We start from the raw sequence: 13389 nt of genomic DNA, 5'->3' as shown, positions 1-13389 counted from the left end.
GAAACTATAAAGAAGAAGAAAAATTGCAATTTATGCTCCATACTTGATCATTTTGTTCTGTAAGTGAATATTTACATCTGGCTCTTATAGCCAGAAACAACAGAAAACTGTTTTGTTAATATGTGATGTCATACCAATGTACTGTTTCATAAAGATCTGTAGGAGAAGTGAAAAGGTGGCCCCAAATGTTGCATTGATGTTCTTGGGGTGTCTGTTATTAATTTGTGTTTTCTTTCACCTTTAGTCTAAATGTGAACATTGTGAAATTCATTGCGGGTTTACAGCAGAAGACAGATGTGGGTAAAGAGAAACTCGAAAGCTTGAATTCATTCTCAAACATAACTCAGTGCGTCACAAATACAGAGTAGTCAAATACTAAGCTCCACTGTGATTATACGGGAAGGCAAACTCAAACTTGCAACTTTTTTGAGTAGATGCACAGCAGGAAGAATGCGTGTTCTACAAGTCTCATATTTGAGAATGAAATTACATTTGAGGAAGATTATCATACTGGTGGCTTTTATTAACTGCTTTTTGCTGTAGTCAAACTTAACACGTGGATAGAAAGTCTTTTCTGGGCGCCCGGATAGCTCAGTTGGTGGAGCAAGTGCCCATACCTGTATGTAGAGGTCTATTCCTCGACGCAGGGGGCCCGGGGTTTGACTCCAACCTGTGGCCCATTGCTGCATGTCATTCCCACTCTCTGTCCCCTGTCATTTTTTCAGCTGTACTGTCGAATAAAGGCCTAAAAATGCCCCAAACAAATCTTTAAAAAAAAAGAAGCCATATCTAACCCGTACCCTGTGTGTATTTCTGCTATTTTTTTAGGAAAGGAAATCACAACACATAGTCAGTTCATCAATCAATTTCAAACTGGACTTTGTAGCAAAGTGACAAAGTATGGTAATAAACTTTGACTCAAGGTGGGAAGCACATGTCTTGTTGAACTTCCCTCCAGTCACTTTTAACTGCCCTCAGTTTCAGTAGAAGTGGCAAATGGTATGTGCTGGCATTCAAAACATCTGTGCAGCCTGACTACTGGTGGCAAGGCCCCAGAGACCTGCCTGCCTGCCTGCCTGTACCAGCCCCTTTTGAACTGCAGATCCAAATACACTGCACTTATTGGAATGGCATGTAGCTGCTATTCTGAAGGGGGATCCTCTGCTACGCCTTTGATGTCCACCACTGTGTCCAAAGCAGGCAAGCCATTCTCTCGACTCTCTGTTTTCCATTTAGACGAGATTTTTTCTATTCAAGAGAGGGATTTTGGAAGTGAGGCAGACAAAGTACAGACTTACATGGTTTAGACAGTTCTGCTGTGCCTGGAGTAAGTGACTAAAGACTAAAGACTACACAATACTGGGAACCTCTTGTTAATAGAAAGCATAATTAAGTACGCCAGTGTGAGGTATTTCATAGGCACAGAAGAGGACCATTATTATATAGAGTACATTTTAATTGAGGCATATGATCTTAGATATTTGTGAGATCATTTGGGAAGCTTTGTTAAGGATAAAGAGGTATAAAAGGCTTAATGAAATATGATATTGATTATATCTGTTTATGTAGGTGTTGAATTACCCCACCCTGCTCATCACAATCTTCTGCCAGTTACTCTACTAGCATTCTTAAGAATAATACATAAGCTGTCACTCAGACCAGATTTACTTACCCTGCTTTTTGGCACACATGTGCATCAGATGGGCACATTGAAGTTAAGGTCAGGGCCCGAGTCTACCAAACATCTCATTACTCCCAGGGCTCAAGACAACCATAGCTGTAAAAAAAAAAAAAATAACTGTCATGTCCTGGCTGAGATGTGCTTTACGCGCCATTTGGCCACCATATCAAGGATTATGCATGCGCAAAACCAAATATGTGTTTAAAAGGTCTTATGCGAGCTGTTATGACAAATAATCCATGACACCAATGACATCTTGTTTATCATCTTCAGTACCAATATAGTTCCACTTGTGACCAAACTGAATGTATCGACTTCAAAGGTGACAAACAATATAAGATGCGCGCTCTTCTCCATGCCTCTGGGCTCAGTGAACTGTCACCCGGGCTGAAGCAGCAGCATCCCCGCTTGGTGCATAATTTGACACAGCGACCTGGTCTTTGAAGCGGACAATAAAAAGTCTCACGAGGGCTAATCACATTACGCGCCATTTGTCTCGCTGAAGTGAAGTGTTACAGCACCTTCCGTAGGAGCGTTTTAATCAAAGAATGAGACAAGGCTGCTGCTGCACACATGTCAACAGGAGAGGCAGACCTCCCATAAAGAGCCCCCGGCCGAGTGTCTTCCTCTGCGCTACGACGCGTCTGCGTGCCCAGTGCGCCTCCGGGGACTACCAAGGTTACTTGAGGTTGTTTCAGTGAGTCTTTATTGTATTGTATAGTGTCATTTCTTTTAATAGTAAACTGTGTTGAGTTGACTTGATCGGCTTACATATCCGTGATTGAATGTCTATTGGAAATGGGAAATCTGCCATAATATGATCGAACTTCATTTGTAGTTTTTAAAGATTGCGATGGTCCTGTGACTATACAGGACTTGTAGCAGAATGTATCTGATCTGCAACCGGCCGGACACCAGTTTGGGTAGGGTTGGGAGGGACGAAAGAGTTAACCAGGGGGAGGGAGTCTGCACAGGGGCGTTTAGTATAAAACCACCTCAAGAGCGCACATCGAGCACAGCGTGTGTTTGGGTAAAAGCCGTAGTTTGATATGGTTTCACTTGTTTTCTCGCAAAAGAACCCGTTACGCACGCCAGACCATGTCTTCATTTTTTATAGTTAAAGGATGAAAACTGTTTTTGAAGAAGAAAACTTCACCGTGAAGTCTAGGAAAATCTATTTTTAACTACCTGTACACTTTTCTCCGAAGGTAGTCTCGTCGAATAACGTTGGGTGTCGCAGAATGTGGACAACACAAGAAATGCGTAAACGGGCTCAAGTGGAAGTGAGGCAAAGTGAAGTGTGAGGCTGAGAATGACACCAAGGGGCAACTGGGCTGCAAGTTTCCTGAGCTTGGAGATTTGACAAGGTCGCGAGAACAGAGGAACGTGTTAATGCTGCGCTCTGGATCAGTCCTGCAGTATTGAAAACACTGTAGTAATTGGCAGATCCTCGAATGAACTCATATACAGTTTTGCTCCAAAATCTGAAGATATGAACAATCAGTAAAAGAGGATCAATCTTAATTCAGAACACAGTTTACAACGAAACCCCAGTGGATCCAAATCAATTCACAACACTGTTTTCCAAATTATTCGACTCCGATCCTTTTCCCTTCAATATTGCAATTCTGATTCCCGAAGTGGCTCCGAAGTGGTGTTGCGGCTCCTCGTCCCCGGCCGATCCGGAGATTGGAGTCTCTGCACCGGGAGGAGGTGGAGTCGGAGCCCCGGCCACACCGCAGGCTCCCAAGAGCGGCCGCGTCAAAAGGATGGTGCGACTGGCAGCGGAACTGCTGCTGCTCCTGGGACTTCTTCTCCTTACCTTGCACATCACGGTACTACGGAGCAGTCCGCTGCCCCAGGGAAATGAAACTCTGATCCTGGATCAGGACACCGCACTTACAGAGGTGAGTCAGGAAATCTATTAGTAGCGATGTGATTTCCAGAAGGGAGGAAGGGATTTCTTAAGGGAAATTTGAGCGGAAAGGTGATATCTAATCTTATTTGGTCACAGAAGGGTTTGATAAAAAGCTGATTTGAGCCATGGCCCAGGCTAAAGAAAGCATATATTCCCTAGGAACATTGGGATGGGGTCTCCCCAGGGTGTCCCCCGGGAATGGCAGGGAGCCAGCAGAGGGATGGAAGATGAAGCAGGGTCAGAGATCAGCCCCCTGCACCAGACCCACCACCCTATTGTTGGGGGTTAAATGCTAGCTGCAGGCACTTCTCTGTCATCATGGGCTCATCACTGTTATCCGAGTTTTCAGTTAATGAGGCAGAGGGTCCGAGCTGAACCCATGAAGCCCCCCCCCCCCCCCCCCCAAAAAAGAGACTGCTCCAGATCAAGTCTACCAAGTAGCTTAATTTGACCCTATTCACATGTATAAACAAGGCCAAATAGACACCAATATCAGACATGAACGTCAGACACGAAAAGACAAGAAATTGAATGATATGAACTAATTAAATAACAGAAGTTTTTGAAATCTTTTAGCATTGATGTCTGGTCAAAATACAGTTTTGGGTTGTGGTCCAGTTTAGAACGTACCTCAACAGCATTTCAAGAGGAAGACATTTGTCAACATGACACCACTCAATACAGGTTTTACAGCACACTGACTCGCCTCAACTCCTGACTCAAAGGTTAAGACAGGTCTGCGATGAACAGGCTTTTTTTAGAGAGTGTTAACCATCCTTCAGCTGCTTTTTGATGTATGTTTAGCATGCTGCTAAAATATTTTTTGTCATGTCCCAAAGATATTTATGCCCATTGGAATGGTGTCCCTTCATAAATTCTTTATTAGGGCGTTGGGAGAAATGAATGGAAATCCTTTGTACTTCAGTAAGAGGATGGTGAGGGTAATTTCTCTTATCTCCCATATCACTGTAGACCTGCCTGTGTATATGCCGAGCAAGCCTGCGTTCGGTTGGATATTAGGGCATGCAAAGCCGAAGAAATATTCCAGGAATTTATTGAATATTTGTCACACAGCCAAATGTTGGATTGGACGAACAGGATGAGGACCAGGAGGGAGTTTTATCCTGAGGACATGCAGCATAAATACTAAACACATGCCACCCATTCCAACTCCAACATCCCTTTTGTCACTATATAGTTCCCATTTACATAGAGATTCTGGCTTGTGATGAAAGAGTCCAACATTGCCACTCATGCCACATGTAGAGAAAAGCGCTGAATGTGTTGTTTTTCTTTTGCCAATGAAAGCTCCGACTATGTGCGGATATGCTTCACTGGTCCGCCACTGAAGACGGTGATGTCATCCTTCAGCCAGGCTTGTCACGGCCCAGGGGGTGTATTGTGATTCCAAGGTGTCATGTTTAAAACGCCATTCACAGAAACACAAATGACAGGATGTGGCTTCATGCACCTGTAGTGGAGAGAGAAAACGCTTTGGTCCAAGGCACTTTATCATCACGGACTCAGGAAGGCAGACTCATCCACTGTGGCGGTATAAAGATTCTGGTGTCTGACATTATATTTTAAAACAGTATTTGTCAGCTAAGAATGTACAACTACAAATACTGTACTAAATTATAAATCCTTGTTTTTTACCCTTTAACTTATCGTATATGTTAATTTCTTTAATAAGTAAACTCTAAACGATTCACTCCTTCATTGCAACTCAGTTTGATCCGGTAAATAAACACATAGGTAAGCCCAGTATGAGGTGTGAGACAGGGGAAGGATAGTTCCTCTTCCACCTACATGAGTGTAGTGCGGAATAGCATCTGGCACAATGTGCACTGCCTTCATTTCCTGCCGGCCTCCCTGGGGGAAGGACCCCTGAGTTGCTCCCAATTGAAAATTGAGTCATGCCCCTTTAAGCAGCCCTCACAAAGTGAAAAAAGGGGGAAGCGGGAAAAGAAGAGGCGATAACTGTGAGGAGGGAGAGGGGGTTGGCTTGTGTGTGCAAATGCTCATTCATAGCTTTTGAGAGTGGGGGGGGTTGGCAGATCTTAGATGAGTGATAGGGACTGTAAAGCTTCCCGCCATCAAAGGGCAACACTGCTGATTTTTTTAAACATTTAAATGAGTTACTCCTGTGTGCACGGGTACACCCCGCTGTATTAAAGAAACATGAGAAAACAGCATGTTTTGGTCATTATCTTTGTGAAAAAGCTCCACTGAGAGTCACTTTGAAAAGACAGAGAGTGATGTTTATATCGATATTATCAAGAATTTACCGACTTAACACACAACTGATACACAACTACCATTCCTTTCAGATGACTAATTTCCATGTTGGTTATTCTTTCCATTATTTTTCAACTCTACTTATTCTCCTCAATCATTCTGCTAAAACACTGATTTATACTGACAAAGATCTATTTGGGAGAAAAAAAAGAAATTTCATGGTTTGATGTTCACACTGCTGAACTCCCAGATGGAAATATAGATTTAGATATAGATTTAGTGAAATCTCAGAGCGTATGGGGAAAAGCACTTTATAGTTCCCTGTTTCTGTCCAAATGGTGGATGTTTTCAACACAATCTCACAATTTTCTAATTCAGCTCAGTGCTTTAATCAACGGTACTATGTTAAAACCCTGAGAGCGTAACTTTTTTTATTTTTAAGCCATTGCCAAATGAGTTAACACAAAGATAAGTTAAGACTATCAGCTCCACACAACACTCTCTGTATTTCTCAGCATGGCTGTGTTTAGAAGTTGTCGTCCGGTGACTTCTAAAACTCGAATGAAGATAATTACCTCTTTTAAAGAGTCCATCATGTTTTTTTTTTTTATAATTCTCTGTGTCATTGGCTACTAGCAACTGCGTGGTGGAGGGGTGTGGGTGATGCTCGATTACAGAAGGCTTGTATCATGTTGTTGCAAGTGGTGTTGTCATTACTTAGAATTCCTGATGGGGGCAACAGAAACTACGCACTCTAGCATTAATGCCGATATTTTCCCATGATTTGGTAACCAACACCTGTCCTGTTGCACCAAAGAAAGAGACAATAAACTGTATGTCAACCCTGTGTTCACCTTCTGGTAGCATCTAGGTTTGACTGTTCAATACTGAGCAGCTCTCATATTTAGGTGTTTCTGATGTAGCTTCTGTATAAATTAAAGGTGGAAAAGCAATACGGCATATTACAAAACGACAGTGGATGATTGCGTTGTCTTTTTTTTGTGCACCTTCATGCATGTCTTAAGACATTACGTAGCTTCAGCATGGCACAGTGTGTAAATGTTGTGGTTTTTTACAGCTGATAGATCTGTCCATGGTCATAAAACAGACACGTACAGTACAATGAACCAACCTGTTGTCAATGTAGCACATTAGAAAATATCTTTCCATATTTCCAACAGTTTCACAATTTACTTAAACAGGAAACTGGGTGGTCCTTTTAGGTGGTTACAGTAGTGGTTTGGTAGCAAATTATTAATGATAGTTTCATCTAAACTTGCAGCACACCAATTAGTAATTCTCCCATATGGAGCATTCTTAGTAATGTACCATCTGCGAAATAAACTATGGCCTAAACAAAAATACTAATAATATGTATTTTTATATTTGTAAAGGCGTCAGCTCAATGTCCTCCCTTACTGAGTGAAACATCACAAGTGTTGCCCTGGGATTAATCCGGATGCTTTTAAAATTTGATTAGGTAATCCGCCTGCCATGTGTAATACGGCATAATATGACAACAGAAGATTCAGACAGGATTAGATTGGATAAAGGATTAATCTGCCTGCAAATACTGGGACTGGGTTTTTACAACCCAACAGTGCTTATTTTGAAACATTTGTGGTGGCATCTGCTTTCTTTTAATAGAGTTTTCTGTGTTAGTAGGTAGCCTGCCTTAAAAGCAACACTAGAGAACGTTTTGTACCTTAACATAATGTTTCCAATTCTTTTCAGTGGTTCATGAACTCGTAACAGGGTAAGCGGCACTTCTGCATTAGCTTTGCGGCTCTCTACCGGCTATAACCGCACCATGCAAGTTTGCCAGATCTGTAGTTCCAGTGAAACATGATGGGACAATTCAGCTTCCAACCTGTAGGAGGACCGAGGCGGGAAAGTTCTCTAGTGTTGCTTTAAAGGACAGCAGGTGTTTTGAATGAAAGCACCTCACAGTCTTATGATGGGAGAACAAAGGGGAACTGTCTTGTTTTCAGTGGCAGGGAAATTACTGTTTGTAGTATTATTATTATTATTATTATTATTATTATGAAACAGTAGTGTCTGGACTGAAGAGCAACTTGTGTGGTCTGCAGTTAAATGCATTAACCATAAATAATATGAACACCCTCCCCCCCCAAAGGAAATCAACCACACGTTATCTTTATTTACAGTTGTGTGTGTGTGTGTGTGTGTGCTTTTACCTTGAAGTGATGCTGTGTTGGGCCTACTTCCTGAGTGGAGCTCAATTACAGCCAGTGACTTCTGAAGTCTGGGAACTGGAAAGACAGGGTTATCATATGGACATCTCAAAGCCCAAGCAGTTACATGATAGAACCAAAGAGATCATGTGATGTTCACATAAAAGGGTTGATAGCAGATATACAAACTAAGTTGTTGAAATGACCTTTTTTTCTGTATTGAACGCTCAGCCATAATTGTTTGGTTATGATAAAAGACATTTTTGTGTTTTTTTTTTTTAAAGATTATTCTTTGGGGGGTTTTCTGCATTTAATGGACAGGACAGCTAGGTGAGAAAGAGGCAAGAAAGGGGGAAGACGTGCAGGAAATCATCACAGATTAAACCCTGGACCTCTGCATCGAGGAATAAACCTCAGTGCATATGTGCGGCTGTCCTACTGACCGAGCCCACCCGGCCACAGACATTTGAGGTTTTAATTGAAATCTGCTTGGTCAGAATCATTTTCTTCAGATTTTATGATTTTGAACATAAATTCTCATAAACACTTGTCATCTTATCTTTTTTTTAATCGGTGGCTACAGGCAAAAAAGTACAACCATCTCCTCTTCCTCCTCAAAATTATGGCCAATGGTATAATAATTGTAATTATGGCGATATCTCACATTAAGTATGTGATGAGAAAGTTTTTAAATTCCTTGAACTGCATCATATTATCTTGTTAACTCCATCTGTGAATGTAGAATCTCTCCATCAAGTGAAGTAAGGCTAAATAGAATATCTTTCTTTGTAGCAGCTGTCTCCTCTGCGGTTGAATTCAAGTAACATGTACATTTTTAATCCTTTCTCCCTTGCTGTGCAACTCCATTTACAGCGTCTATATTGTCCCAGAGTGCACCTTGGCTGGACACAAACAGCTCCACTGGGGGCTTTTATGCCCACCACAATGTGCCTGAACTGACACTTTGTCTGTGACTGGCCACCGCAACAGTACAGCACTGCTGCCATATTCTCAGGCCTCCGCCCGGCCACAAAAGCACTAGGGGAGGAAAAAAATGGGACATGAAAAAAGAAAACAAGGAACATGATTGATGGTTTTCTTTGATCTTATTTTCTACCAGTGCATAATGGATGATTGCAGACTACTTATGGTTGTCTGTCCAATTGAGAAATAATTGTTCCTTCTGTGCATACCTGACAGAAGACATATGTCCTCAACTGTCCTTTTGGGATGAATTTACAACCCCCCCTGTCAGGAGACCAAATGGTTTTTTCTATAATTATTTTTGCAATGTTTTCTTTCTGGTTTTCAGTATAGCCCCAGTGCAGAAAACCCATCAGTCTTACATGCTATTTTTCTCCCAGCCAGAACCAGAACATGCTGAAAGTGTCCACATCATATAAATACCGTAAAGCAGCAGCATACTCTGTCAGTTCAAACTGGAAAATATACCGCCTGTAGCTGTAGCATTGGCTCAGAATGCAGGCTCTTGACGCATTATATTTTGGTGAGGCAGAGAGTCAGACAGACGCAGAGCACTCAGTGTTTCCCCCACTCTTTCAGGAGCTCCTTCTTTCTTGGCTCCGAGACCACTGTCCACAAGATTTATGACAGACGTCATGGCAACATGAACCTCTGTCAACATCAATCTAATGTTGCTGAGTGTGCAAACTTTGTAGATGCCAAGTGACTGGGCTCTGACAGGCAAGATGTTCCTAAAAATAATTTAATTATCTTATATTGTTAATGCATAAACAATAATAAATCAATATTATGTTCCTTTCTCTCCTCAGCAGAACAATATAAATGCAAAAAGAATCTCATCTGCCCAACTGGCTCCTGAAGACCGGAGGTCTGGTCCAGAACACCGGTTGGCCCATCGGCCTGCCACCCTCCCCTGGGCACGAGGCAGCAACGTACACAGGGACGGCCCTGGAGCTTTCCACCTTGATCTGCACAACTTCCCCGACCTCTCCAAAGCCGATATCAATGGACAGAATCCTAACATACAGGTGACCATGTGTGTCTGTGCACCTGCCAGTGTGCTTTGATGCTTTCACCCTTGTAAGACATGGTTACTCAACCACATAGGACAGGAAGAAGGAGAATACTTTGGTGCACATCACTACCCCTTTTTTTTCCCACCGTCCCCTTTCACACTTCCTGGCTCGTGGTCAAGCTTTAGATAGACACTAAGGTCTCACGTCCATCGTCATGACATCTGAATGGCAGACACCAACCGGCAATGCCTCACTTCTACTAACCCATGTGCAGGAAGATAGACAGCAGCTTATGTTAATGTGGTGCAGATGGCCAAGTAACCGCTGCCATGTTTAAATCATTCTCCTGTCTAATCCAGCAAGGGGGTCTTTCCATTTCTGAGAGCATCACTGCTAAATCCTAGCACGAACAAAGTGTATTAACATCTCAAGATGTGGGAAGAGAGCGGAGCAACCAATTGAGCAAGGGCGTGAGGCTGTGGGAGAACGGGTAGGAGCAGGAGGGGGTGTCTTTGATCCTGGGATTCATCTGGCTTTCATGGTCTGGAGGAGGCTGAGTAGCCCTTTGAACTTTGTGTTTAGGTGGAGAGAGCCCAAGAAGTGGGAGGGTGACTGTGGGGCAGGGGTGGTGGTCCCCCCTCATCTGGGAGGCACATGTGTTAGGACAGAAAGGGGGAGGGGGTAATATTGTGCATGGGACCATCAGAAAGTGTCACCTCACGGCACCCAATCTACTCATTCTATCCCAAAGGTATTTACTTTGTTGATGAATTCATGTTGAATATTGACTTTAAACTGACTTCTTTTCTTTATTACAGGTGACTATTGAGGTGGTGGATGGACTAGAGGGTCATGAGCCAGAAAAAGGCCTCCGTAAGGAGAGCAAACCCAGCTGGGCTTCTCCTAACTGGAGAAACTGGTGGCCTCATTCTTCTTCACCTTCCTCCTCATCCACCACTCATCAGACAGAGGAGCACGATCGCACCTACGGGAGCAACAGCAAGGACAGCAACTTCCTCAGGCCGCCGTCTGACTGGGACAGAAGAGGAGGCGCCGGGGGAGGAAGCAAAGCTCAAACTGAATATGGTGAGAATGACAAGAGGGTGTGTTTGCAAGAAAATGAGTGCACAAATGCACATGGCAGAATATTTAGCGTGGTCCATAGTCTCTTTTGAGCACTGGTCTCCAGGGTTTCCACAGATGGCCATGGTCTGATGTGGAATCTGTAATTTGCAGATTTTCTGATTTAAGCTGTCACCATAATAAGTGCAGTCATCCCGGGCGAGCCTTTGGGAGCCCCTGATTGAAGCCTTAAACACGTTTTTATGAGATGGATTCCTCTGTGGTGCGGAGCTAGCTACGTGAGACAGTTTAAACGGCTCCGCTACATCAAAGTTCAGCAGCAGGACTGGGGCCAGAAGCACTGTTAGGCTGCCACAGCATCCTCACAACACCCTCCAAAAGTAACCCCACTGATAAATCTGCCGTGGAAGAATTTACACTCACTGTCGTACAGTAAGCGTCCGGCCCGTGTTGTAGCATGCCCAAACCAACATGGTCGAACAGGAATGTGCATGCTGTGGAATATGTCATTTTATCCACTTGCACTTGCCCAACAATGGTTAGGGAGGCGATTTTATAATCTTTTTCTGTCAAACCATAGCCCATGTTTAATGTTTCTGGCCTATCGCTGTGGTCAGCTCGCATTTATCCTTCATTTCATACCACATAATGGACAAGAAAATACATTATCATCATTTCTGTCCTGGTTATACTGTAAATCTCATAACTGTGGACAGGCAGTAAGAGTTATCCATCACAGGCCATTGGTAGTGCATTCAGCTTTCTCATCTGTGGGCTGAGGACAGGTTATTATTAGGTTTTCTAAATTCTGAGTTTTGTCCGAGCTGCCACCATCTCTTTGGCTATAGGGGGAGGGGAGAAGTGCTTGATGACTGTCTGCCTGTATTCATACAAAATGTTCATAATGAGGGGCAGATGGCACACGGGGGGCGTATAGGAAGGTTTGGACCCCGGCCAGAATTACTTCCATCTACACATGCCTACATTAATTCTCCTTATTGATGGAATACTGCTTTCAAGATGTGTGAAGAAGTGTGTGTGTGTGTGTGTGACTGTGTGTGTGTGTGTGTGTGTGTGTGGGTGTGTGTGTGTGTGTGTGTGTGTGCGTGCATGCTTGCGGTAGTGAGGGTGGTGGTGGGCTGAGGCGCTCATAGAGCCGATTGTAACTGTTTCCATGTATACCCATTACAGTGATCTGCTCAATGATAATTGGAGTTAAAGAGGATTTCTTGCCATTTCACTTCCTATTTCCAAAGCAATGAATCACAGAGCAACCGAATGGGGCCTAGTGCCACTGTGCAGCGCAGAACATTTCTATTCTCAGATCCCCTTCAGCTTTGTTGGAATTAGCTAAACACTTCCCTGTTATTTCACAAACTGAACTCACATACTGTGCCTTACGCCACGTACAACATAGTGTAAGTGTGTAGGCAGGCTTGCGTGGTATCTACTTCGAGGGTTGAAGTAAAAGAGACCCCCCCCCACACACACACACACACACACACACACACACACACACACTTCCTCTTTCATGTTCTCCCCCCACTTATTATTAGTGAGGCATGCTAACAGGCCTGATGAAGTTCAGCATGTGGCCTGCATCAGAGCTGAGGATCTCTCTCTCTCTCTCTGATCCAGACTATATGGACGGAGAGGGGGACTGGAGTAACTGGACTGTGTGCAGTGTCACCTGCGGAAATGGCAACCAGAAGAGAACCAGGTCATGCGGTTATGCCTGTACAGCCACCGAGTCCAGAACTTGTGATATGCCCAACTGCCCAGGTAAAGTCTCGATTTTTTAAAAAGACACTAAAAATGGCTCCAATGGATGTTACAGGATAGTTCGTAAGTGCATGAGTTGATTTAGTAGTCTTTCAGCTTTTGATCCACCTTTTGCTGCGTATTCATGTCTCTAAAAGGTATCGAAGATGCCTTCAAGACAGCAGCTACTGAAGTAAGCCTGTTAGCTGGAACAGATGAGTTCAATGCCACAGAGCTTTTTGGTGTTGGTAAGATTCTGCCTACTCTTGTTTTATTTCAGACTATCCGTCTTTCAGATGTTCTTACACTATCAAAGACCGTTTATCCATCTGGCAGCAGTGTTCCTGCACACACTTAGAAAGTCCTCGTGCTCGGGCTGCGCTCCATTACTGCGCAGTGAAGAAAATGTGCAGCAGGGCAAGAAAAGCACAGTATGCCGCTGGCTGCCCACACTGTCATAGTCAGTGTGTTCAGAATTAACCCAGTGAAAACACAACTTCACTATATATATAT

At 43.4% G+C, this 13389-nt stretch overlaps 1 protein-coding gene across 2 annotated transcripts in view; it reads left to right on the top strand.

Moving 5' to 3' along the window:
* Positions 1-2677: 2677 nt before the first annotated feature.
* Positions 2678-13389, top strand: part of ism1 (isthmin 1) — a 12349-nt gene continuing 1637 nt past the window's right edge. Inside the window, exons 1-5 of one of the 2 annotated variants that reach the window (XM_034898358.1) lie at positions 2678-3588; positions 9829-10044; positions 10851-11118; positions 12754-12897; positions 13035-13124. In XM_034898358.1, coding sequence (XP_034754249.1) covers positions 3451-3588; positions 9829-10044; positions 10851-11118; positions 12754-12897; positions 13035-13124 — 856 coding nt within the window. In that variant the 5' untranslated portion in view covers positions 2678-3450. Of the gene's footprint in view, positions 3589-9825; positions 10045-10850; positions 11119-12753; positions 12898-13034; positions 13125-13389 lie in introns of both variants that reach the window. The other variant, XM_034898357.1, reaches the window with a different exon arrangement.

The sequence above is a fragment of the Etheostoma cragini genome, chromosome 17, assembly GCF_013103735.1.
Source record: "Etheostoma cragini isolate CJK2018 chromosome 17, CSU_Ecrag_1.0, whole genome shotgun sequence".
NCBI lineage: Eukaryota > Metazoa > Chordata > Actinopteri > Perciformes > Percidae > Etheostoma > Etheostoma cragini.
The sequence above is the reverse complement of the archived record's forward strand: the minus strand, read 5'-3'. Positions and strand labels throughout refer to the sequence as shown.